Source organism: Brachyhypopomus gauderio, chromosome 13, assembly GCF_052324685.1.
Source record: "Brachyhypopomus gauderio isolate BG-103 chromosome 13, BGAUD_0.2, whole genome shotgun sequence".
NCBI lineage: Eukaryota > Metazoa > Chordata > Actinopteri > Gymnotiformes > Hypopomidae > Brachyhypopomus > Brachyhypopomus gauderio.
Window position 1 is genome coordinate 19551138 of NC_135223.1, and position 25527 is coordinate 19576664.

General features: G+C 40.4%; 2 protein-coding genes across 4 annotated transcripts; both read right to left on the minus strand.

Moving 5' to 3' along the window:
• LOC143474178 (serine/threonine-protein kinase pim-1-like) lies at positions 1-5773 on the minus strand. The gene is made up of 8 exons (XM_076971542.1): positions 3727-5773; positions 2814-3257; positions 2648-2742; positions 2198-2248; positions 1717-2092; positions 1043-1219; positions 824-911; positions 1-742 (listed from the first exon to the last, which is right to left on the minus strand). Exons 1-8 carry the CDS (start codon positions 3818-3820, stop codon positions 727-729), a joined length of 1341 nt encoding a protein of 446 aa, XP_076827657.1. The 5' UTR covers positions 3821-5773; the 3' UTR covers positions 1-726.
• Positions 5774-5849: 76 nt separating this feature from the next.
• On the minus strand, positions 5850-24403 carry plekhf2 (pleckstrin homology domain containing, family F (with FYVE domain) member 2). Of its 3 annotated transcripts, XM_076971545.1 has the most exons (3): positions 24175-24403; positions 11580-11646; positions 5850-9117 (listed from the first exon to the last, which is right to left on the minus strand). In XM_076971545.1, exon 3 carries the CDS (start codon positions 9104-9106, stop codon positions 8372-8374), a length of 735 nt encoding a protein of 244 aa, XP_076827660.1. In that variant the 5' UTR covers positions 9107-9117; positions 11580-11646; positions 24175-24403; the 3' UTR covers positions 5850-8371. The 3 variants fall into 3 exon arrangements, with proteins under 3 accessions (XP_076827660.1, XP_076827658.1, XP_076827659.1); XM_076971543.1 differs by lacking the exon at positions 11580-11646 and having other exon boundaries at positions 24175-24402; XM_076971544.1 differs by lacking the exons at positions 11580-11646; positions 24175-24403 and adding an exon at positions 9856-11392.
• Between the last annotated feature and the right edge of the window lie 1124 nt (positions 24404-25527).

A 25527-nucleotide genomic window follows, 5' to 3' on the forward strand; every position in this document is an offset into this window, starting at 1 on the left:
GGGACAGGAGTAAAAGAGGAGTATGTAACCAGTGGTCAAGGATTCCAAACAGATAGCAACAGCAAAAAAGCGTAAGGCAAATTTCACAGATCTTAATAACAGGCAGAAGTCGGTACACTAGAGGATAATGTATGAATAGAGAAACGCTTGGTCTGCAGACAACAATGCTGGCAATACTTCGCAATGCCAGATAGGTTTCAGGACGTTTATGTATGTGTGATTATACAATACAGGTGAAAGCAGGCGCTCGTCGTGGAGACACTAGTATTCTGGGGAGTGTGACCTCTGGTGGCGGGTTGTGTGCATAGCAGGGCCATCACTGACAGTGCAAATGGACGGTGGGTTTTGTTAAAACTATGCAGTAATAAAGTAGTAGCTGCGTGAAACTTAAGAGTGTTCACCAATGGGAGTAGAGAATTACAGCATTACATTATGCCTAAGAACAGTAGGCATGGAGTGCTTGTTATAAATAAATGTGTGTAGACATGACAGACTGTTGAATTCCATAGAGCCTACCCTCAAAGACATACATTCCTTTACCTTCATAGGTCACATTTCTCAAACAGAATTGCAACAAAAACAATTAAATATTAAACAGCCAAATATTGAGGCAATGCAATGTTGTGCTTAAGACTATTGAATGTTGATTCACTGCAAAAGGAAAGGATGAGTTGTGATGTCTTCACATGTTCCTGTTTCCACGGCATCTGCCTACACCATGCTGTTTCACTCATCCATAATACTAGAGAACACATAAAATGTATCAAAAATATAACATTGTAATACAATTATGTTGATCTGGCTAACATCCCCACCCACTCACTGGAACCACGGGTGGAGTTCTATCTCTTCCAAACTGGGCCGGTCTGCTGCTTTAGTACTCAAACACCAGCTGATCAGCTGACGACACTCTGTTACACGACACCAAGTTAACACTCATTAGCATAATGCAACCTAAGATTATGGCTGGATCATAGTTTAAAATTACTCCCATGCCGTCTTTAAATGTAAATGTCTTTGGACTGCTCAGAAGTTTTCTTGCCTGCAGACAGGTCCTTGGTGAAGCGTAAATTGCCTTTTATGGTGTCTTGTCTGGTTTTGAAAGGCAGAAAGCCACACACTAATCTGAACAGTGTCACGCCTACAGACCACACAGTGGCTGGGTCAGCCAGGTACTTTTGCTGCAGAAACCACTCTGGAGGGGTATAGTGAACTGTGCCTATGAACACACAGACAGGAAATGTACATTAAATGTTAAAGCAGCAAATCAGCAAATTAGTGAATTACAGCTGTCATTAAACTCAAACTCCAAGGGTAATATATATATACTGTTGTTCATGCAGACCTGTCGCAGGGGTTGTTGGGTTGGGTGGGGGGGACCAGAGACAATTTAAACTAGGTGCTGAGAGCATTTTAAGGGGGGGTGGGGGTCATGTTTCAAACAGAGGTCCTTCATCAGCTCAGTTTCTCTGCAGTTATTATATATTTCCAGAGAAACAGGACGTTATAGTCAGAGGTCCTTCATTAACTGTGCAAGCAAAGTGCTTTGAAAGTGCAAAGTGCAAAGAACCACTTTGCTTGCACAACTCTAGACCTCTGTCTGAAAGGACCTGGATCTACACACACAAAAAAAACCAAATACACAAAACTCTAAATTAAGAACAGATGTTTCCTAAAATCTTTTAGATAGCTTGATATTAGGCTGACATCAGATACCTGCAAAGTCCTTGTATGCAGAGTTCTTGTGGAAGTCCCCACAGCCAAAGTCACATAGTTTAACATGATGGGTGTCTGTCTGAATCAGAAGGTTCTCTGGCTTGACATCTCGATGCAGGATTCTGCTTCTCTTACAATGGTGCAGTGCCTTCATGAGCTGCACCATTACCTTTCGGGCAATGCTCTCACTCAGCGAGCCGCCTTGGTCTTTACAGAAGGCGTCCAGGTCCTGACATGGTTCTGGCCGTTCTAGGATCATGATGTAACGTGTGGGCTGATCATACCAATCCAGCATACGCAGGACATTGGGACACTGTGGGTCAACATTTGCCTTGGTCATCAGACCCACCTCCAGAGGCACAGTACCCTGCCCTGGCTGAAAGGAGAGGTTCAAGTGTTCAAGGAAAGTTCTAATAACTGGGTGGAAATGCACCAAAACATGATAAACGTATGATAACTGATAAAAGTATGATAAACTTACAATAACTATATTCTCCTCTGCCTTGGCTTTGGAAACATATTTGATTGCTACCTGAGGGAACAATTCAGTTGTGTTGATCGATGATTTTTTCAAGTTTAATTACATGCAATCGCTTACATAAAAGCAAACAAAACAGGTTCTAGGTGCAGTGGCGATTTTGTTGTTGTAAATAATAACTTTGCTGGGTGAGTTCAGTTCTGCAGCAATACAGTGGTGCTAACATCAAGGCCAGGAGCAAATAGCTCCTGAGATAAAGTATGCTTATGGGATTTTGCCAATTAATCTTAAAGAATTACAAAAATCCTGAAACTTAAAAAAAAAAATGATAGAAAGAGAATGTATTGGTCATTAGCGCTTGTTAAATTGAATACATCGTTTAAAGATTGTCTAAGATGTTAACTGAGCTTGAACACACTCGTTTACAGTGAGAGGAGAGATGACGTGTCTTACTGGTGCTCCGTCTTCTTTGCGTGTCCCAGCAAACACAGAGCCATATCCTCCCTTGCCCAGCAGATCCCCCTTCTCATACAGTTTCACAAGACGACCTAAAACACACTCCAGACATGAGTACCTCATACACCTAGTTCCATTACTTCTCATATGAGCTCAGCCTCACCTTTACGAATGCGCTTAGCGTGGGTCTCAGAGTTCTCCTCTCCTGGCTTCTTCTGCAGGAGCCAAACCTTCTCTCTCAGATTACTGGAATCCTCTTGGTCTCTGTTGCTGTCTTGACTGCGCCGGCGCTTCTTAGCTCTAGGACATGCAGGATGCCCCAGAGGGGAGCAGGAGCTTGGCACAGGGGGCAAAGGGGGCACAGGTGCTACGCTCGCCCCTCTCACCTCTCCCAAGTTCCTGGAGGGCACAGCTACCCGTCTTGGTGGGGCTTGCGGGTGACCCTGGGAGGAAGCCCCCGGTGACGGGAGGGGTGGGGATGAAGTGGAGGTGGTGGAGCAGCTCTGCGCCTTCACACCACCTGAGAGCGAGTGATGGGAGGTGCTGGGCTGTTTTCTTTTACCCCTCCCTCTACGCCTGCCGCCTCTCCGCCGGGTCCTGCTTGGGCCTGAAATGCACCAGTAGGTAAGGATTACGCTGTAGCTTTTCAGTAAAGTTGTTTACAGCCATACTAATCATCTGATTAATGTGTAATTGTAATAACCTAGCAGTATAAGATAAAATACAGAGTAGTTACATATCTTTTTTTCCTTGATTTGTGTTTGATTTATATATGCAAATTTGAGCAATTAAAATGTTAAACTGTTATTATTATTCATGAGCATTATGACACATCATGTTAAGAGTGGAGTTTGTTTTTTGCAACACAATACCACTACAAATTACTCCATTATTTAGCAGATTGAACAGATTGATATGTTTTATAGATTTGAATAGAGCCTTCGTTTTTTTTTTTACTAGAAATCTTCTAGCCTAGCTTATCTCAGACTACATTATGTAGTCTAATAAAGTTTCTAACAACGTTCCCAGTAACTCGATTCAAGACGTTCCTTAAAAAAAGAGAAACTTGTACTCACCTGATTTTTTGCGGTAACCCATTCTTCTATCTAATATCACAAGGGTCTTCGGCCACTGGACACCAAATATGATTATCTCGAAATTGAAATACATCTAATAAAAATGTAGTTTTATGACGTAACCTAGAACGAAGGCCGAACGCTACGGTGACGTCACTTGGTTCCGTGGCAGTCGTGAAATTGGGGGGTGGGGGGTGGTTCTGTCCTTGTGTCGGGGTGTGGTAGTCGTGAATTAGCCCAGGGCTTGACCTGCTATAGTCCACTTTATATGACAGAATTCTGGCATGTGCGCACGGAGGCTTAGGCGTCCTACAAAAACATTAATAGCGATTTCATTGTAACGCCGCGAATTATACTTTAATCGTTATTTTAATTTTTTAACTGAGCTACATTTTTCTAATGACATTGTATAATTTTCACGACAAATTTTAGTTGTGTCTGGTTAATTACGGTCCTTTATTATTGTAGCATAGGCCTATTTTATTATCTTCTTTGTGTTTGGGTGTAATTCCCGTTTTCAGCAGACTTGGAACAAATAGGCTACATGAGATAGAAATAATCTCTCCTCTCACAGTCAGAATAACATCGTAATTCCAGTCAAGTGTTTATAATGATTTTCTGCAGATTTGCAGTGAATGTTAGCTACTCACGTATTTAATAAAAACTACATTTAGTATCAGTATAACAATCAGCAATAGATGAACAAAACTTGTCTCACATATTAGAATAAAATTACTGCAAAAGAAATACGTACTGTTTGACCCAAGATAGAGGTTATTATTGTTCCCTAGAGTCACTGATAACAATTTAAACGCTTGTATCAATTTATATGGGTGTGCTTCCAAAATGGAGAGATCACTCAATCTATAAACCATACTCCTTATTCCTTACTGCATAAAAGAAAGAGTGAATGATGTTTGGATACATGCAGTTATGACAAACCGAGCTGTGGACACAGACAGCAGAGGGCGCACAATACTGTAACTATAGCATTACAAGTGTATTTCTTGCCAATTTTGCCCTGACGTATAATACAGTACATAAATACACTATTTCGATCTCAAACACATTCATTCCTTGCAACAATATTTTTCCTGTGATTGTTACATTTTGATTTCATTTTCCCAAGGTTTCCATTTATTTAACAAATCTGTTCTTCCATGTAGAATTAGTTTATTCCAAAATTTTCCAACTGCACCGTTTACACACCACACAGAGCCCACTTTAGAACAAGCTACTCTGTACCTTGGTAAGATATAAACCTGAAAGTGTGTAAAAAATATGCCTGAAATCAGTACTTTCCTGAAGACTAGCAGTGCATAATAAAAGCCTGGCATTTTAAAAAGCCTGTGCCATGCCTCAGGCATACCCTTACACAGCTTTTTATGACAAGGGTGCACCTGTCTAGAACAAAGATAGTGACATTCAAGATCAGGATTTTAACAACTAGGTAACACCTATATATAACTATAAGTATACGGTAGCCAGCTTTGTGAGATTGGGACTTACTACTGATAGTAACAGAAACACAAGTGTGACGTAGGGTCAATTTCACAATATGTCTAAGAAAGAAAACTGTAATGTGACACAATGGATCTGGTTTAGTAATCAACATTGATTAGTGCTCGTGTTTTTCATTTCCTTACTATTGGAAAAACTTTTTTCCATTCAATGTCTCATTTTGGCCTGTTCTGTATGGGCACATTTAAGGCAGAGATTACCCAAAACACAATCCCCAGATTAAAAGCTTTCTACATTCTTTGAAAACTGGAATGGGAACAAGGCTTGTAACCTGGCAACAGCAAACAGCTCTTCAGAGGCAAGTCAGCATCAAATATTAGACTAATCCTTAACCAAAAACTGTAATCTGTAATTTCCATATCTGGCCACTGTATAGCATCACAGCACAGGATTAGCAATGATATGATAGTGGAGTGTTTCACAAATAGACAGTTGCTCACAGATTAGCTGCAGGCTTACTAAGTCAAGGTCACCCTCCTCTCAGGTAGCTCCTCCCTGTCCTCAGCAAGCTCCCCCCCCCCACCACTTCCCTTTTGCTCACAGCACTATACCAGCTGCCTGTTTGCCAGTCTGTGTGGTATTAAAGACAAGAGACATAGATATATTATTTCAACTTAGATATATTCTTTCTGGAAATTAGTATCCAACAAAGATATGATGGATTACATTCAGCATTAAGCCCTTTTAGTTAAAAATACAATGACAAGATGGTTGGAGAGGGGTGGAGGTGGGGTATTTGGAAAAAAAAAAAATCAATATCACATGATCAAAAGGGGTGGGGTTTTTTTTTTTGTGAGTAATCAAGTCAAGTTTTTTCCTCCATGTTTACGTTTGACACTGTAGCCCATCTTATAATGTGCGCTCATCACATACATCACCACACGCGTATGTTCTGATGCTGATGTAGCAGAGGGAGTGATCCAGATGGAGCAGCCAGGCAGCCTGTAGAAGCTGCAGGGTCTGGGGGCGTAGACGGGTGACGCAGCTAGCCGGCTTGTGGCGGGGGATCCAGCAAGTTCTCCCATCCTCGAAGGTGGCTTGCTCCTCTCCTGGAGCCTCATTACCCAACACCACGGTCATGGTTCTACATGCAAGACCCCCCCCCTCCCTCATCCGTACTAACGGAGGACGGACAAAAGTGCGGAAAGCTGAAGTGTCACCTGCACACAGCCACACACACATACATGCAGAACTGCAGGTCAACACAATCAACCCCCCCGCCCATAACACATACACACCTCATAATGAACAACACAGGCAGGATTAAATTCTCAGTATTACAGAGTTGAAAGAACAATACACAATAATCTGTACTTGCCGAAGCAACTGTTATTCAGGAGAAAAAAAAGTTAGACATTGATAAGAACACGCACAAACAGGGGGAGGGTATTGATCACACTGCTCAGGAATTTTATAAATGAACATAAGAAATCGCTTGGCATTTTAAGCTCGCGTCACATGTTAAATGACTCAGCACAGTTAGGACCCTTTACTAGATCCAAGCTCAATTTCCCTTTTGAATGTCAGTTCCGTAGATGTGAATACATACAACCTCAAAAGATCAAGTAACCATGGCCTTATGGAGATGCAAAGTTCTCAAAATTTACAAAAGCAGATTTATCTTGCATGTTCAATAACTGTAAACCTCACCTGAATAGCAGTCAGTGAAACATTAGCATAGCTAGATCAGAACAGTATTGCAATATTATACATGAAACAAAACCAAAGTGTTAGTGCATTTAATCACGTGTGATTCAAACACAGAACAAGGCAAGGTCGTGAGGCAACTTCCTCATAATGCTCCACATCTCAATTCTCATTCTGAGACATGTGGCAATGACCACCAAGATTAATTGTGTGTGTGTGTGTGTGTGTGTGTGTGTGTAGTCATTGTAATACAAAGCCCTCCTTCAACAAGGAGTTGAGAATAAGGAGGTTGGTGTCTTGGTCCCTGTAGATGGACAGTGAAAGCTCCATGCAGGGCCAGTATTGCCTCAGGATTGGTTTGGACCATAACCGCAAAGGACAGGTCCAACAAGGTCTACCTTAAAGCACCCTCAGGACGCCAAGAAACACTAGACCGTGCATAGTGATATCTGGACTGTACTAAAGTATATTTTGCATTTGGGCCAAGTGAAAAATAATTAATAAAAATAAAGTTTTTAAACACACCTATATACATGTTAAGACATCAGACTTTGCTATATCCATATTCTAGTGTCAGCTCTACCAGTTAGTTGCTTAAAAAAAGGGTAGAGCTGGTAAGAAAGTCATTCATGTCTGATTGCTGATGAGTTCAATAATTTTCTACAGAAAAATATTTAAGAAGGCACTATGGCAAGAAAGGCCTTTGTCAGACAACATCCGGGACCAACCAAATTCAACATTATATACATTTAAGAAAGCTTCCAAGTGATTTGTCATTAGCAGGAATCTTATGGGGTCAATTATATATAGACCTAACAAAATATGCATCTGTCTCTTATTGGTTTCCTATTCCCACTGTGTAAAATATGGTTCCTTTCAAGGGTATGACTAGAAAAATACAGTTCCCAAAAAACCTCATAACATGCACCAGATGGGTTTACCTGAAGAATTTACAGTCAGTACACATACAATCAGCACTGACATAGCTGAACACACTATTCCCTGCAGAAACATTAAAGACGTGTCCATTGCAGACATGCTTTACGTAGATTCATTGGTAACATAATTCAAAAAGAAACCGAGAAAGAAATTGGGAAGGAGAAAAAAGTAAGAGCAGCTAGAGGGTGAAATTAGCAAACAGGGTTAGCATGTTAATGCCACCATTATCTCCTGTAGTGGGCTGTTACAATGTGCCAAATGGAGTCTGCGAAATGCAGAGTAAACCTGCAAGTTATCCAAGTGTACACAGGAATTCTGGATTCCTTTTGTTCATTTCATCCATATTCACATGCTAGTCTATACACTCTGGGCAACGTTACGTTACTTCACCAGTACTGTAGCCTATGGAATAAAATCACAGCAAAAGATTATGAAATCTTTGCTAATTTCAAACTCTTATGGAAAAAGGAGATACAAATACACGGGCCTAAACAGAAGAGAGGAAATATTCCTAAACGCGCGGGGGGGCTGGGGTCCCTCAGTCACTGCTGTCGTCCTCGTCCTCGTCGTCCGACATGTTGGTGCCGCAAGGCGGCCGACTGTAGGAGTTCGAGCGGGGGGGCAGGGTCGCCCCCGTGGAGAGCTGCTCGAAGCAGAACTCGCACACGCGCACCGGCTTGGACGACTGGCTGGGCAGCAGGAACTTCTTGTCGGAGCAGGGCCCACACACGACGAAGCCGCACTTCCTGCAGTGGTGGCGCCTGCTGACGGGCGTGAACTTCACCTTCTGGCAACGCATGCACACCGAGGCCTCCGAGTCGGGCACCCACACGGCCGCGTGCTCGCCGCTCGGCGCCTTCCCGCTCTTCTCCAGCAGGTCCGACACGCACTTGTTGATGTGGCTCATCCACTCGGACTTCTCGGTGGCCGTGGCGGCGTAGACGGCGAAGGACTTGGTGGGCGTCTTGATGAGCCAGCCGTTGCGCAGGTCGCCCTCGTCGGCCACCGTGTCGATGGTCACGCTCTCCAGCGGGATGATGTGCTGCTTGTTGTACTTCTTCTTCTGGATGACGATGTTGCCGTACACCAGGATGTCGTTGAAGAGGAAGAACTGGCGGGCCTTGGGCTTTTTACGGCACAGCTTGGTGAGCACGCCCTCGCCGATCAGCACGCGGCCCGGGATGGCCAGCGGCTGGCCCGCGGTGCCGAAGCAACCCTCCACAACGCCGATGCGCTTCGAGTTAGCCTCGCTGTTTGCCAAGCGGTCCACCATGTTTCAGTAACCTGGGAAATTGAGGACAAAAGAGCCCAAGTTTGGTCACGGAACACGAGGTCTACACATGCGGTTCTTTACTTCAGAAACACAGGGTGATTTTGTGTTTTTGTAAATAAGAGCTACTGTCACAAAGCAGCTTTACAAGAACTTAGGTTCCAACACTTAAACAAGCAGAACTGAAGAAAGCCTCTTCAATTTGGAGAAAGGAAACTACAAGCAAATTAAGCCTTCTGTCACCAATGCTCAGATTTACAGTGAAACTAGAGCCATCTTACTGAAGCATAAGAAAGAATTAAAGTTGTGCTAATATGAAAAAAACTACTGGAAAACAAGAACTCCCCTCTGTAAAATATGAAACCCAATATTTTCAATAAAGTTTTCACCCAATATTATGAGGTGATCACTAGTTAAAAAGTAGCATATCTTCATATGTATGTTAAACAGGCATGGGTTATAACATTTTGTAATTTAAAAAAATCATGCATTATATATTTTACTGTCATAATTCAGGAAGTCTCCATTTGCTTGTGTGCATGCATGGGCACACAGTTGACACATGAACGTATATGAAAATCTCTTCTTATGTCCACGCGCACGACTTTAAAACTGTCTTTTTTTAATTAATAGAACAGAAACCATTTTTATGTCTTGCCTTTTTCAACGCAGCACAGGCAGACAGACCAATTCTCTATCAGCAGCATGCAGTACCTTATCACAAAGCAGCCATACCAAACCCTTTACCATACCTCTAGAAATAGCAGCATGTTGCCTAAACAGGTCCATGCAATGTACCGTGAGAGACACTGAAAGATCTCTGTGGAATCATTTATGGAAGCCCTTCAAATCACTTCACCGACATGGCAAAAGTCATTTCCCCAATGGCACAGTCCAGACCGCCTTATCCATTGCAGCCAAGAAAAAGCTTCCAAGATTAAAGTTACACAAGCCTCGAAACAGGAGCGGACACAATCCAGTCAAAAATATAGGTTGAGACTTCCAGTAAAGACACTATAAAATAAAAACTCAAAGGAATAAAACTGCTTGTGATGAATTGAGTCTTCCCAAAATACCGACAAAATATGTTTAATCCGTCAGCTCTTTAAGAGCTTGCAAGGGTGAAAGCTATACTTCCTGTTTTGAGTCAACAGCCTCTTAGCATTTCAACATGTTGCATAAGTACAAATCACTGCAAAGATGTGAAAGTCGGCTGAACCCGACACAAACAAACCAATTCAATTGTTGTAACCTGTTCTATATTTAAATATGGTCCACCCACTTTACAATCATAGGACAACCCTTCACTATCGTCACTGATACTCGTACACTGATACTCTCATAATCCCAGTGCATATCATGCTAATCATCGCCTTAATATTACAAGAGCTGGTAATGCAGAATTATGATTTAAAAATCCAAACAGGTTTCAGTAACAGGTTTTCAGTCCTGCCTTGTGATTCTCACCTCAGATGTTTATAGCTAATGTATCTTGGTACACCATCAACAATAATGTGGTGAACGAGTTTGTGAGGACAACCCCTTGCCGAGAGGCACACACTTAACCGACAACCATACAATCTGGCTATCCCCACACCCACACACACATGTGCAAACTTGCTCACACACTCAATATTAAAGCCTGGATTCTACTCTTTTCAGAGGCCAGGTCACAGTAGGCCCAAGATATCCCCACCATTACTGTGATAACTGGAAATTAGCTGAAGACACTGGATACGGACGACAGGCACAGAGACACCGGATTTCATTAACCTACTTGGCCCTTCATGCCCAACACTGTGCTAATTCAACTGTGGGTATCAGCACACACAGAGTCCTCATTTTAACAGGAAGGCGTCTAAACAGACGAGCCAGAGGTACAAAACTGAGAATGTTAAATCAAGCCCAAAAAATTGAGAGATCCAAATGCTCGATCCCAAATATATGTACAAAACATGAGTGCAGAAAGATGATAAACCCAAGAACTTCACAAGTGCAACATTACTGGCTATAACAGCATTGTGTGCAGATTCCTTTTAAAGCCCTTCTTGTTGAAACCACATTTGTGCTAAAATACTTCTGCCATTTTAGTCTCATCTAATAAAATGTTTAATACATATGATACTAGGAAGTGTGCTCGGCCATGTTTCATATTCTTGATATGCTGGGAGCTGATTTCAGCCACAACTCCTGAAGACTTAAAAGACTTCTTTAAGGACAAGCCAACTAACAGTCATGTTTAACAGTCATTTAAACTTTGACATTTGTACATATTTACATATTTGTAACATCTAATAAATTAGTCTTTCCATCTCCTTATAATATGTGAATAAATAAAGTAGCATGCAACTTCGCATGGCAAAAAACACAAACAACATAATTCTTCCATAAAATAGAACACCAAGTCAATTCCACGGTATACAGAAAACGTTTCCTGGCTGCCAATACCCTGTCAGTACAGGGCAGCTGTACTTACAAAAACTAGACATGTGGTAACAAGAACCCTCACAGCAGAGCTGGCCTTGTGACTCACTTCCTTCTCTCTAAAGAAATGAAAGTAACAAACAATATATCAGTCAGGAGGAGGCAAGAGAACTGGACTAATTAGTCATGGACATAGTTGAAGTTGTACATTCTTGCATTTAAGCATTAAAATGTTCCAAGATTCATAAAATATATCCATTAATGGAAAAGATCATTAAAGGCATGTTCCAATGAGACAAAATCTGAGTAAATTTAAAGCAAAAATTCTAATGTTGATACAAGAAATGGTACAGTTCTTTGGTACAGGTACAGTGTGGTAATTGTGTATGGGTGTGCAAGGATATGCTGGCATGAATATGTATGTAGATATTTAAATAATGGCTATATTTGTCTCCATTATGTTGTTTATGTGCACGAATGCAGGTCTGCATTGGCTGAATCTATTATTAAACCGAGTGATGCCCAACAGTGAGAGTTTGTTCTCAATTAGCCTACATCCACATATTTTACCAATAGCTACAGAGACAGGAGGTAGCAGTGCTAAAATAGCACCATTCTGTAAAACTCTTACGTGTTATGAAGAGATACAAAGACATATTAGCATATGGATGCTTTAATAGCTTCATCTGGCCATATTTATCCAAAGCCTTATGCTATTTACTTAGGTAATGTACATTTTACACACAGCTTGCAACATAGCTATATAGTCACATTTCAAAAGCCCATTATTAGCTAATTTCCAGGCATATTTATGTAATATGCTATGTAATATGAAAGATTAGTCACATTTTAACATGTTAATGATCTCAGACACAAAATACTCCAGACATGATTACTCCAGTTTGGCTTTCTGCTACTTTATTTACTACCACTTTACTGTAGTACCCAATGCTTTAAAACAACTAGTCTGAATGTTTGGGTCCACTTCATATTAAGTGGTACCAAATGTATTACTTATTACAGGGTTACGCAAAAACCAAAATGCCATTTACATACATTTGAACTGTCATAGTATATATTACTACTGTATAAGTGGGTATACAGTACTTTCATATGATAGGACTAGTTTTTATTGTTGTATGATGACCAAAAACAATGTCTAGCCAATCTTTAGCTAACAGGAGAAATACAGTAACTACTAAGGAACTGTCTATATATCTTAAATGCATCATTTATGTACTTATGTAATTACTCTACAATATTTTCAGTCACCTGTTGACAGGACAGGTGGGTTAAGACCAGATAATGAACCCCTCCTATTAGGGCTGCACGATGAATCGTATTTTTATCGTTATCGCGATGTGAAGTTTCACGATAAACACATCGAAAGAGCCACGATAACTCCTTGAATAACAGCAAACTCAAATTGCATTATCCTCGTCCAGCAATAGAGGGAGCTATTCACGCTGCAGACTATGATCACGTGACGTAAGTAGGCAAGAGGCAGAGTGAGGTGAACACGCTCATCAGACACGCGATTTGGTTTAAGCCTGGTTTACACTTGATGCAGCGCGAGGGTCCGCAAGGCGAAAATAACGTAATCACGGTGGCTTCGCCCGTGCGCGATGGTCTCGCGCGCTGTCGATTCACGAGGTCGGCACCTCTCGAATTTTGTAAGTTCTCGCGCGCCGCGTCTCAGCGCAATGAGAACAGTCATGTTTACCGGGTTCATACACCTATACAAGGTGGAATTAAAGCACTTGTACGTCACTTTCAAGGTCCATTTCAATAATTCCCAGCTCGTTAAACTTAATTGAGTTAAATATGTATACATATACTGTACTCTAAATGATTCGAAATAATTCGCTTTTTTTTTATCACATTATTTAATGGTTGTTTATTTTCAAAACGCCCAATCTTAACGTCTTCACGTTCTTTCATGTTTCGTCCTGGAATTACAAGAGGCTCGTATTTGTTAATGTAATTACAAGAGAACTGTTCAGTCAGACAGATATTTGTTGTGAAACGAAGTAGTTACAATTTCAAGTACTTTAGCCTAAATTCCAGCACTTTTCAAACCTGATACACAAAGCAACATTAAAATTGGTCAGGTAAATGTTCATTCCCCTGTATTTGAGGGGTGTTTTTTCTATACTACTAGGCCTACATATCGTTTCGGACAACACTGCAAAGAATGTGACACGGCAAGATTAAACACTTCCGTCGTTCGCGGAGGTTTACGCGAGGTGTGTGGAGTCGCGCTACGGTCACTCGTGAAAGTATAAACCTAGATTGAATCTATTGTTGAATAAACCTGCAAAATATTTGGAATTATTCTGGATTCATTACACAGTAAAAAAAAAAAAAACTAATTAATGTGCTGCTGTTCAGAGAGACACTACATCTCTGTATTTTAATCTTAATTTATCGTGGTTCACATCGATATCGGGATATCCAACAATGTTATCGCACATCGTAATTTTAGTCCATATCGTGCACCCCTACCTCCTATACTCTCAGACAAATGTTAGGCAAGCTGATGTTTCCTGGACATCATCAGTATAAAATACTCATAATATAGGTAAATATATATGTTGGCACAGAGACAAAGGAGTCTCCTGCTGCAGTAATCATGATAACGTAGTGTAGACAGTAGTGTACCTATTGTAACGATGCACAGGCTTATAGTTGGTCTTTTTGTGTGCAACTACAAAGGCCAAACAAGATTTCATACAAATGTGATGAATATTTCTTAAATCAGGACAGTTAGGAATTTTTATTCCAGAGTTCAGCTGTTTTTCCTGAGTTTGCCAAATGCCAAAAGAGACACAATACACCATGAACAAAATATTAACAAACTAGACAAGCTCATTAGGAGTTGGCTCAAACTAATTAAAGAATTTCTATTTATGGGCAATACAAAAAATAATTCTGTTTATGGGTAATCCACAGAACTTTTATTTCTATAGCACTTTCCATTCACAGTGACTGAATGTGACAAAAAGGATGTTACATAGATAAATAAAACTTTTCAAGTAGCTACAAGTAATTAGAAGACACCAAGGCAGATGCTTTTAAACTACAGGGCACACTAATGGATTCTAATGGATCTCAATTGGTGAATAACATTCAGTAAACATCTATTAGCTTTATTAAACTGAATTGAAACTGATGGGATTTTTTTTATAAAACCAGACACCAAACTGCTTGACATGCTGATAGCGATAAAGAAATCACCTCTGTCTTGGGGTCTATAATAAGCTTCATAAAATGTCAAGTGTGTGGTTAATGCTACTTACCAAACAGGAAACTTCCCTGCGAGGAGGCAGACCTCCTGGCCTGTCAGTTACTTTGCATTAGCACAAAACATACAGAAGAGTTGGCTATGCATCAAGCATGCATGTCTAGGTAGGGACTCTGAAGGTGAGGTGAGGTGGGGTGAGGTTGAGTTGGGTTTGGTGGGATGAGGTGGGGTTTGGCTCTGAAGCAGGTAGGAGTTCTCCCATTTCATTATACACCTACACCAATGAACAGGCAAAGCAATTAAACATATGCTTCCAATTCATTATATGTTGGACCATCAGGAAAAGCAAGTCCTGGTGTGATTAAACGGACTGCCTGGAGCCATGCCCCCGGGACTAGGCCAAGACGCTTTTGAAATCTGTAAACAAGTGTTTGTCTCTCTTCCAGGGTGAGAAGAACACAGGTTCAAAACAAATGAACACCTCTGAAACCCTGATATCAGTGCTGCAATCACCACAGTCACCATGCCTGAATCAAGGCTTAGCATTCATACTACTGCGGCCATAATCAGGCACGTGGGGAAAAGGTTAATTGGTCATGCTCACTCTCCCAGAACAGCCCTGCGATGGTTATCAAAAAGGGGTGGATAGCCGTGCTGGGGATCTATCCCCATTAATGTGTGATGAAACAAAAAGAAACAGACAATGACAACTACCATAATGGGATCACCTGTACAAACTGTATGTTTAGACACTTCAAATGCAGATGCTCACCGATATGCTCAAATCTAAGTAAGATGTTTCTAAATTAATCTGAGATGTCGACTTGCAACCAATGAGTGAGTTGGAAGAATATAACAATCCTCAAGTGGGTGAGGTCCATGAGTAATAATACTAACCCTGTCACAATGATGTAAAAAAGTAGACATGTATTTCTCTACCAGTAGACCACAGTACAGATAAACTGTTAACCTTCTACAACCTCCATCTCTACATTTCAAATACCCGAATGACTTCTCCTCAATACACAAGCAGGACGTAAAACATTAATTGGTCACTAGTCTCGCTGTTGGGATTTCTGTCTGTAAGTCACCAGTTATTTCTAGCTTTTGTTTGAACTTTTTCTGCTTCTCACTTTCTGTTCATGGCACTATATTTCTGTGTAATGGCATGGGGTAGGAGGACAGGGGGTGGAACTGAGGAAGTAGTGTGAACAATTCTCTCTATGTGCGAGTATTGCTCGGTATGCATAACCTCACTGGCTCTGCTAATATATCACACCTAACCAGTCGAAACCCACCATCCACCCTCCAAAAGACACATACCCTTAAACTGAAAGTAATCAATTAGTTTCAATCAATTATTATATGCAGAATAACCTGCATATGGTCAGAACCTGATTTTTCACATCAAACTAACAGCAAGTGCCATATGATGCATGTGAAGCATTCATGTCTTCGAGTTCTGCAGGCTGTGTGTGGAGCTCAGAGTTCAGAACAAAGTGGGAGAGCAGCTGCACCACCCTCTCCACGTAGAATGCTGATGTACCAGGAACAGAAGCAGGTCCTGCTGAAACACCTTTAACCTGCACTTTACCAGCAGAGAACCAGCCAAAGTCATTTATAGTCAGATCAGCCGTTATAGACTGGCCATGATCACGTCAGTAAAATGTTCTTTAAGGACTTGCCTCTTTATTATGGTTATTTAAAAAAGAACGTACATGCAGATATGCTGGGGTCTGCTTGCTACTTTGATATTTAATTTTCACATTGGTGAAATATGTGACCCACGTGCAAAAGATGAAGTCACATAAACAAGGAGGAATATGACACAGCCTGGATCCTCCCACACATACATAAGGTGGGGGTAATTCTGCAGAGCTGGAGAGACAGAGGCCATGTCTGATACTCCTACACACCCAGTCAGGGTGAGGTGCTGGGACAAGGATATGAGAGTGTCAATATACACCCATGATATCTGATGAAAGTGACATTCATGCCATGTGTCTAGTGAACACTGCCGTATACTTAAAAAAAATAATAATAAAAAAATGCATTTATACAGTATTGTAAATAGATGTCTGTATAGAAGGTATGTGGCATTGGTCAGGGCGGAAAAGGTTGTACACACCTATTTACAACACTTTGATTTGCCCCAGAATGAAACAAGCAGTTACCCCTTTTTTTGGTGAAATCATGATGTGTTCTGGTCTGACCAAATATATATGAGCCGATGCCAGAGGATTTTCCAGTTCTCAAACAAAACTGATTTTGATAGATTGATGTCTTATCAAATGAGTCTACTACAGTGGAGGAGAGACTAATGTTAGCTAGAAGAAGCAGGTTAGACATAGAGTGGAAATCTCCAAGCAAGCAAACAATTAACTTGTAAATAAACTATTATTAATAATGTGATTAAAGATAAATTAGAAATTTATCTCGCAAAAGTACCGATAAAGACACACCTTAGATCATAGATGTACATGACATGGGACATGTGGGACATGTATCTTAGGGACACACTAACCTAAGGAAGACCATCTGATGATCACCTGTCTAGGGCTGAACGATTTTGGAAAATAATCTAATTGCGATTTTTTATCTATAAATTGCGATTGCATTTCGGCATTTTTTATACAGCTCAGATACAGGGTTGCCAACTTTTCAAGATCGCTTGGAGTGAGACTTGTTGTTATGGGGGGGGGGGGGGGGGGTAAATGGACTAAATTTAAGTATTATTATTATATCGTGATCGATCGATCGCCTGTGGTTGGCGCCAGAGCGAACTAGTAACTCAACCCTGCAGGTATAGCAACTTCGCTAAAATATGTGCGTGAGGGCATTTGGTAGCGCATATCCAGTGTGTTTAACAAAGCCATGAAGCCGGGCTTGTTCACTATATTAACGGACATCATGTCTTTCACTATGAACTCCGTTACTGCCCGAGTTATTTCAGCGTGCCGCTTCGAATTATATCCATAAGGAGTTACACTTTCAAACGGTTCGGTCAGTGAACCCTGTCTGCTGGACCGCGGTCAAGCTATCCGCGCTTTTGCGATTCATCCGTGCTTTAAATCTTATTGCGCCTATATGCGTGATTTTACGGTATTTCGCTGCTCACCGCATACTAAACCTGTATAAGCGCAGAGAAACACTTTTACGTATTTGAAGATGCAGCACTGGTCGTTGGCATTTTAGCCTTACAAATATCATACGAGGCTTTGTGGAGTTTTTTTTTTATGCTGAAGAAGGTTTGTAGTGTTACCTCGCGTCGTAGCGACAGTAGCAAGGCACGTTTTGCAGGGTACCTGATGTTAAGCAGCATCTTTTTTAAAGCAAAAGTAATTTCACACAACTTATGTGCTGCCCCTCTTTGGTATTAGACTTTTAGTTGTGTCATCTTCTGTGGAGCCTGAAGCCATTGTGCAACAAGTTAAAGTGCGCTGTGTTAACTTCACTTCTCCACCTCCCTGCCTCCTGCTCGGGTTTGCTCCGTTCGTCCTCGGCTCGGTGCGCTCCCAAGTCACGTGACCAGTTTAAATCACAGCCTGTGCGATTAGAGAATCGCGTTTTAAAATATCGCAAATGCAATTAATCGTTCAGCCCTACACCTGTCACACCATCTCCCCTCACCACCTCCATGTATTTACACTTGTAAAGCAGGTAAATGAACAACACGCACATACATGCTGCACCTGCTCAAAACTCCTCGAAAACCTCATTTAAAATGCTCCTTATACTGGTAAGTATGCTGATTCACTGACTGATTGATTCACCAATACCTTGAATTGCATACAATAACATAATAATCATCATCATTGTCATTCAGAATACCTGCAGACATGCTGTGTTCATGTTAATAATGTCCAGGTTAAACATGTGCTGGTGTATGCAAATTTTGGCATCATTAATGAGTAAAAATGTTAAGTGACAGTATAGGATTTTAGAAATGACCAAATTATGCAACGCTGCTTAGTTGGGATTTGCATTTGAAGTAGGGCAACAGTGAAGTTCACAGCATATCTATTCCACAGGATAATAAGCAGTACTAAACACTGCCTATTCAACTATGCCAAGGTAAATACAGGCGTTCAATGGAGGCTATGATCCCCAAAACTCACAAAGCAATCTAGTCAATGGATGTACTCAAATGTAAGAACACAGAGCTGTTACTTGACTAGTTGTACGGTCACCATCCATATACTTAATTTGCTCAATAAAAGTGTTTTTATTCAGTGAGAATGTTAGCAGTGTAGGCTACCTGTTAACATGGAAAGACAAAAGGTACTGTTGTATAGATAATATGTGCACGTAATTATGTTTATTCGTTTATTCAGCTCAGGTCACATCATTGTGGTAAACATTGCTACAGCATAGTGCTGGGCAGCATGACCTAAATTCTGTATCACGGTATTTTTCAAAATGATATCGGTTTCACTGTATTTGACAGTTTTTTCCCCCCATGCATGATGTTTTAACTGCATTGATTACGAAAAGAATTAATGCAGTAGAGTGGTTAAGAGTGCCCTATTCCACTGTTAGAAAAATGTCTCCACCTAAGTATTACATGTAATACAGATTTGCATGGCCCCACATGATCAGTTTTCAAATGGTAGCTCTAAAGTAGTGAAGGCACACCTCGTGTGAACCTGCGCGAACGGTGGAGGCATTTATACTTGGGGCATCACATTCTTTGCAGTGTTCTCCGAAATGATATGTGGTAGTATAAAGAAACACCCTCAAAAACTGGGGAAGGAACATTTACCTGATGGATTTTAATGTTGCATTGTGTTCCAGGTTTGAAAAGTGCTGGAATTTAGGCTAAAGTACTTAAAAATGCTTGTAACTATTTCAGTTCTCTCAAATACGAGCCTCTTGTAATTCCAGGGCGAAACATGAGAACGTGAAAATGTTAAGATTGGGCATTTTGAAAATAAACGACCATTAAATAATGTGATTAAAAAGCTAATTATTTTGAATCATTTCGAGTATATGTATAAATATTTAACTTAAGTTTAACATGCTGGGAAATATTGAAATGGACCTTGAAAGTGACGTACAAGTGCTTGAATTCCACCTTGTAGGTGTAACACTGCAAACATGACTTTGTTCATTGCGCTGAAGCGCGGTGCGCGAGAAGTTACAAAATTCGATAGGTGCGCAACCTCGCCAAGTGACAGTGCGTGAGAACCTTGTGCAAAGGCGGAGCCACCGCAATTACGCCGGTTTAGGCGCGCAGACCCTCGCGCCGGTCGCAACGCATCAAGTATAAATCTAGCTATACACTTAGCAAGCTTTAGCTTTATGGGTGGTGCAGCAGATTGCTCGTTACCACCAGCCATGACAACTTTTGCTCAACAACATTTGCAGTAGGCTAAGTGACTGTTTGGTCCATGTCCGTCCTTTAAACCCCATTTTCTTCCTGACAACAGACACGGCTCCTTTCTTTGGCAAAAGTTCCTTTGGGGCATCATCTTTTACTTCAATGTTTGCGCTCTGTTGCATGTGTGCTTAGCAGCGCAGCAATAAAAAGCATCCCTTGAGAAACAATTTATGACCGTGTTACGTTCCGGAGAGGTGAAGGTTATTTAAACCGGTGTTGCCGGTATATGAAAAATTCTTATGGTAACAAAAATAAACACCGGTTTCCGGTGTGTACCGGTATACCGCCCAGCACTATTACAGCATGTTTTGTGCATATCATGTAGACTTAATAATAATACAATTTAACTGTGAACTTTAACACAGCTGATAACTGCAATGGCCTCCTAATGGGACAACCAAATAGATAATCTAGAGTTGACTCAAGATCCATCGGACATCTCTCATTAGGAGCATCAGCCCCATTCTTAAGTCTACTAGTTATTACAGAGTTGACTTTAAGGTATTATTGGTCTAAAGATCACTTCATGGCATAGGACCAGTGCATCTTTCTAAAACTTATGAGCCAAGCAGAACTCTCCGATCAAAAAGAACTTGTCAGTCCTGCCAAAGATAAAGCTACGAATGGAGAGTCAGTGTTTGTTTTCCAGTGCACCTTACAGTGTGGATTGTTTGATTCTCACCCTACAACCTATTTTGATATCTAAAATGCCAAAGATTATCTTCTCATGTGTAGTAGATTGTGTCAATGTTTTACAAAATTCACAAAATTAATTAACTGGCACATCACATCTAATTCTCAATACAACTGATGAGAATCATAATCAAAGCATGTTGACTTTCAAACAAAACATGCATGGTTAATCAGACAACTGCCCTATCCCTTTCTACCGTAAAAGCAGGTAGGCCTAGTGGGTAAAACTGAATAAACTGATAAACATTAAATACAAAAATGGCTGTAATTTCTCCAGCAGAGCACAGAAACTTTCACGATAAAAAAAAAAAAAAAAAAAAAAAAAAACCCACACATAAAATATTTCCCTCATAACAGCAGTGAGTCTTGGTTTACCATCAGCAGCAAGAAAACATTAATATACTGATTCTAAATAAAGTGTCCACAAAATTAGATAAAGCAAACTCTTGAATGCATACACGATAAGACACACCAAACATCCTGTTAAACTAGCACAACGTACTACACAAGAGATAAGATCATCTTTGGCATTTTAGATATCAAGAGAGGGGTTGTAGGGTGAGAACCAAGTTATATCTCCACACTGTAAGGTGCAATGTAAAACATCAGGTTGAAATACAACTACAGCATATTTGTAACAGTGTCAATACAGACACACAGGAAAATTGTTGCTAGTTGTCCTAGATACAAATTTGTTTTTCATTTACTAATGTATCCATGTAACATACCGCAAAGTATTTCAGAAATGTATTCCTTCATCTTCTGAAGCACTTAATCCAAGTCAGGGACACAGTGTCGGAGCCTGTACTAACAGCACAGGGGACAACCATGGGCAGTCCACCTCTCCCCTCCCCACTGGACCCCTTCAGAGACTATTAAACACACTTTAAAACATTCTAAAATAAAAAAAAAAATAGGTACATTGCTTGTTCATCATATTCATGTAATTTCCCACCTTAATAAAGATTATCATTAAACGCGTGTTTATAATAGCAATATTCATTTTACTAGACAGAGGTAATTTACCCAATGCTTGACAGTGCAACCATCTAGCATCAGTGACTCACTTACAAGGTGAGGAACTTGTATGACAAACATAAATTTGGGCATCTATGGCCTAAAGATTAGAGACATGGGCCTGGGCCTGTAAAGTCTGCAGTTCAAGCTGAAGTGCCCTTGAGCAAAGCACATAATACCCCCCTCCCCCCGTGTGCCCCTGCAGGTGGCAGCCCACTGCTATGTGTATGTGTGCGTTCACTCCAGATGGGTAAAACGCAGAAAAGAATTAATAATAGGCACTTCTTCAAATGCACAGATTACAAATGCATAACAAAAATCTGGGAAATAGCAGACACGTTTATAAACATCAAAATACAGTGTGGGATTCAGCAAGACATGATTACAAGTAAAGACCTAACAGAGATAATAGGAATGACCAGCAGCACTCCATTTGATGTTTTTTTGGGTTTTATGGCAACTAAATGCTAACATCTGACTATTAGCCACAGTCTTGCATTGTAATACTCTATTTTATGATATACATTATTCCTCCCAGTTGTTACATTTAAATGGAAAACACTACTCATTGTAATGTAAAAAGGCCTTTCTTCCTTGAAACGTATGAAACCGCACTGGTGATACTACTAGAAAAGCTATTCAAAGGAATGTATTACAACATCTGTTTCCCTCATTCACAATCCCTTCCAATTCCTCCACAGGGTCCCAAGCAACAGCAAAACAGCAGATATCTCCATATAGACAAACAACTGTAAAAATGTATTTATATGGAGGCTTATAGACCATATTTCTAACTCCTATACAAAGCATTTATTTTACGTACGAATTGTTTTTAATAATATATTGGTAAAAGCAAGCAGGAGAGATAGACAGCAGGGAGGAACACAAACCTGCATGCAAGATGCATGCTAAATTGAAATTGAGACTAAATTGTTTCTTTCATTCATAACCATGCTAACAATATTAAAACAATATTAGGGTAGAACTGTGAATTACTTATTTTATATGTTTAATCATTTAAAAAGCACCTCATATGCAATGGGTCTGTATCATATTGCAATTCTGCAGTTCTTGCATAACCGTTTAGGAATCACATATCCAACCACTGTTATGGTCATCTTCACCAAGTAAAAGGTACAACAAAACTAAACAGCTAAAACTTACTGGGGCAAAAAGCCTAAAATATCATACATAATGCATTACAAAGACGAATGCTGGTTTGGTGTAGCCACATTTTGCGTTATTTGAGTTATTTTCCTTGCTATAACAGATCCAATTAAACTCTTTCACGCTTGACTTAATTGTGATCACTTAAAGCAAGCTCGTGTTGGCAAAATGAGTCCTGGAGTCCACTGTAATGCTAAATTTGTAGAGCTCTAATAAACCAAATCATTTAGTTAAAATAATCAAATCCAACCTGACAAGTTTATGCCCTTGCTCTAAAGTGCTTCATAACTTGTAGAAGGCAGAAAAAAACGAGCATGCACACTGCAGCTAGACTACCGTGCAATAATATGCATCAGTATATTCCACTTTGACCTGAAGTAGTATTAATGTTGTAAACGCCCACATGTGTAAACTAGTAAAATAGTTTCCTCCTCTTTCAAGGTTGTCCTGTGATCTTGGTTGAGAACCGTCCTAATTATTATATCTAGATGATTCCCCGGAAACATGGCCAACAAGTTATTCCAAAAGCCAGTGATACTCGCTAAGGCTTCGGAGTTTGCCACAAAAAAAACTTTTTTTTAAGGAGATATCCAGCACCTCTCCTGAACTCCAGAAAGAAAGCTAGCTAAGCTGACCTCTCAAGAAGAAGTGCAAATCTGTGATTATTAGCAGTAGTAGTTACATTTATATAACATAACTAGCTACTTAGCGCCTTTCCCAAACCCAGTGACGCTTTACAAGTTGATGGCAAGTGTTTAAGATCAGTTCGTACAGTTATAACGTCCACACAGGCGTCTAGTTGATGTGTTAATGTGGCTAATATTACATGTAATATAACATGTAATATTACATATAAACAGTGTCGATATTAACCAGCCAAGTTAACAGTTGACGGCCGAACTAGCCAGCTAGCTAAAAACAACTCGCCCAAAACTTGCTATAGACAACCGAGAAACTTGTGCGAGACACATTTCAGGAGTTTGTTCTAGTGAAACCGGAGCAGGTTAGAAGGTTAAGCCATTAGTCTGGGGGCTAGTTGGCCTTCCCGGCCGATTAGCAGCACCTTCCCCCGGGGTGAACGTTAGCTAGCGAGGCTAGCCAAGCCGCCTCAAACACGGTAGAACCGCGTGAACGTCGCGGACTCACCCAGCGCAGCGACCGTGTGAGGATCCCAAACTTCCTACGACGATAATTATAAAGTATAAAATACTAGTTACTACTCTTTTAAGTAGTCTGTCCCCTGTTTTTACCCCCCTTCCAACTTCTCCGCCCCTGTCCGTGAAACCAGGGGTAGTCGGTCCAAGGCGAGCGGCGACAATATGGCTGAGCGCGGCGGAGTGGAAGGAGCGCTGGCGTCACCCCGCCACACGGCTGCTGTGGGAGAACCGCCATCCTTATAGTTGTCCTGTTTAACTACACCGCCACTTGTTCAACAACTTTGTTTTAAAAGATAATAAAAAAAATAATAGCTTCTATTGTGATTATTATTATGTTTGAAACTTTCCGAAATTTGTTGTGAAATTAAGTTTTTTTTATTTTTTTTGCTACTAAAAACTGAAGTTTCTATAAGATCATCCCTGGGTTTCTGTAGGCTTTAGTTTAGTTGGGCTTTAATAATCATTTATAAAATAAAATTTCTCTCTCTAATATACATACACACACACACATTATATATATATATGTGTATAACTAGCCTATAAAACTAAAAAAGAAAGAAAAAGCTTAACAGTATCACAATCCAAAAAAGGTATGAGATGAATATTCCTTCCATTCACGGACGTAATTTGGGGGGGGGACTGGGGGGACATGTCCCCCCCCCTTTTTCAAAAGCTGGGTTTGGTCCCCCCCAGTTTTTACGGTTAAAACCAAATATTTAAATAGCGACAAATCCATGTCCCCCCACTTTTGAAATCAAAATTACGTCCATGCTTCCATTCAGTGTTAGATTAGTACAGATAAAGTCTTGGTCTGAAAAATTATGTTATAATTAGCCTTACATATTTTTAGATGTGAGTGCTCATCTCGAATACATTGAGGGATTTGATTGTCATGAAGGTTTCTATGTTATATCCCATATTGTAATGTAACTGCTGAACCGACACTGCAGCTGTGGTCTTGTTTATCTTCAAGCCTAAATGACTAAATTAATTGACGTATTTTGCTATGTTATGCAATTGACAACACCTAACGGCAGTTTAACTGCGAAGGTTATTTTTGCTTTAGCTTTTTTCCCCAGTGTCACAATTCCCAATATCAGACAAAGTGAAGATAAATAGAAACAGCAGTAGGCTAGTGATAATGACCAGCGATGAATGTCAACAGAACTCGTTTGGATTCATGATTTCATGTGAAATGTACGGAATCATACTTTGATAGCAACCCGGGCGGTTGGTCGTTTCTTACTAAAAATACTCCAACACTCCCTTGACCATAATATGCCAAAGATCACAAAAAACTAAATATTGTCATGCACTTTTTAAGTTACAGGGTGATTATTTT

What these genes read in the sequence shown, in the direction of transcription:
- LOC143474178 (XM_076971542.1), bottom strand. Translation starts at nt 3,820, where the DNA reads ATGTATTTCAATTTCGAGATAATCATATTTGGTGTCCAGTGGCCGAAG. An exon ending in GCAAAGAAGACGGAGCACCA is followed by an intron (nt 2,249 to 2,647) that starts GTAAGACACGTC and finishes TTGTTCCCTCAG; the next exon opens with GTAGCAATCAAATATGTTTC. An exon ending in TGCATACAAGGACTTTGCAG is followed by an intron (nt 1,220 to 1,716) that starts GTATCTGATGTC and finishes GTGTGTTCATAG; the next exon opens with GCACAGTTCACTATACCCCT.
- plekhf2 (XM_076971545.1), bottom strand. Translation starts at nt 9,106, where the DNA reads ATGGTGGACCGCTTGGCAAACAGCGAGGCTAACTCGAAGCGCATCGGC.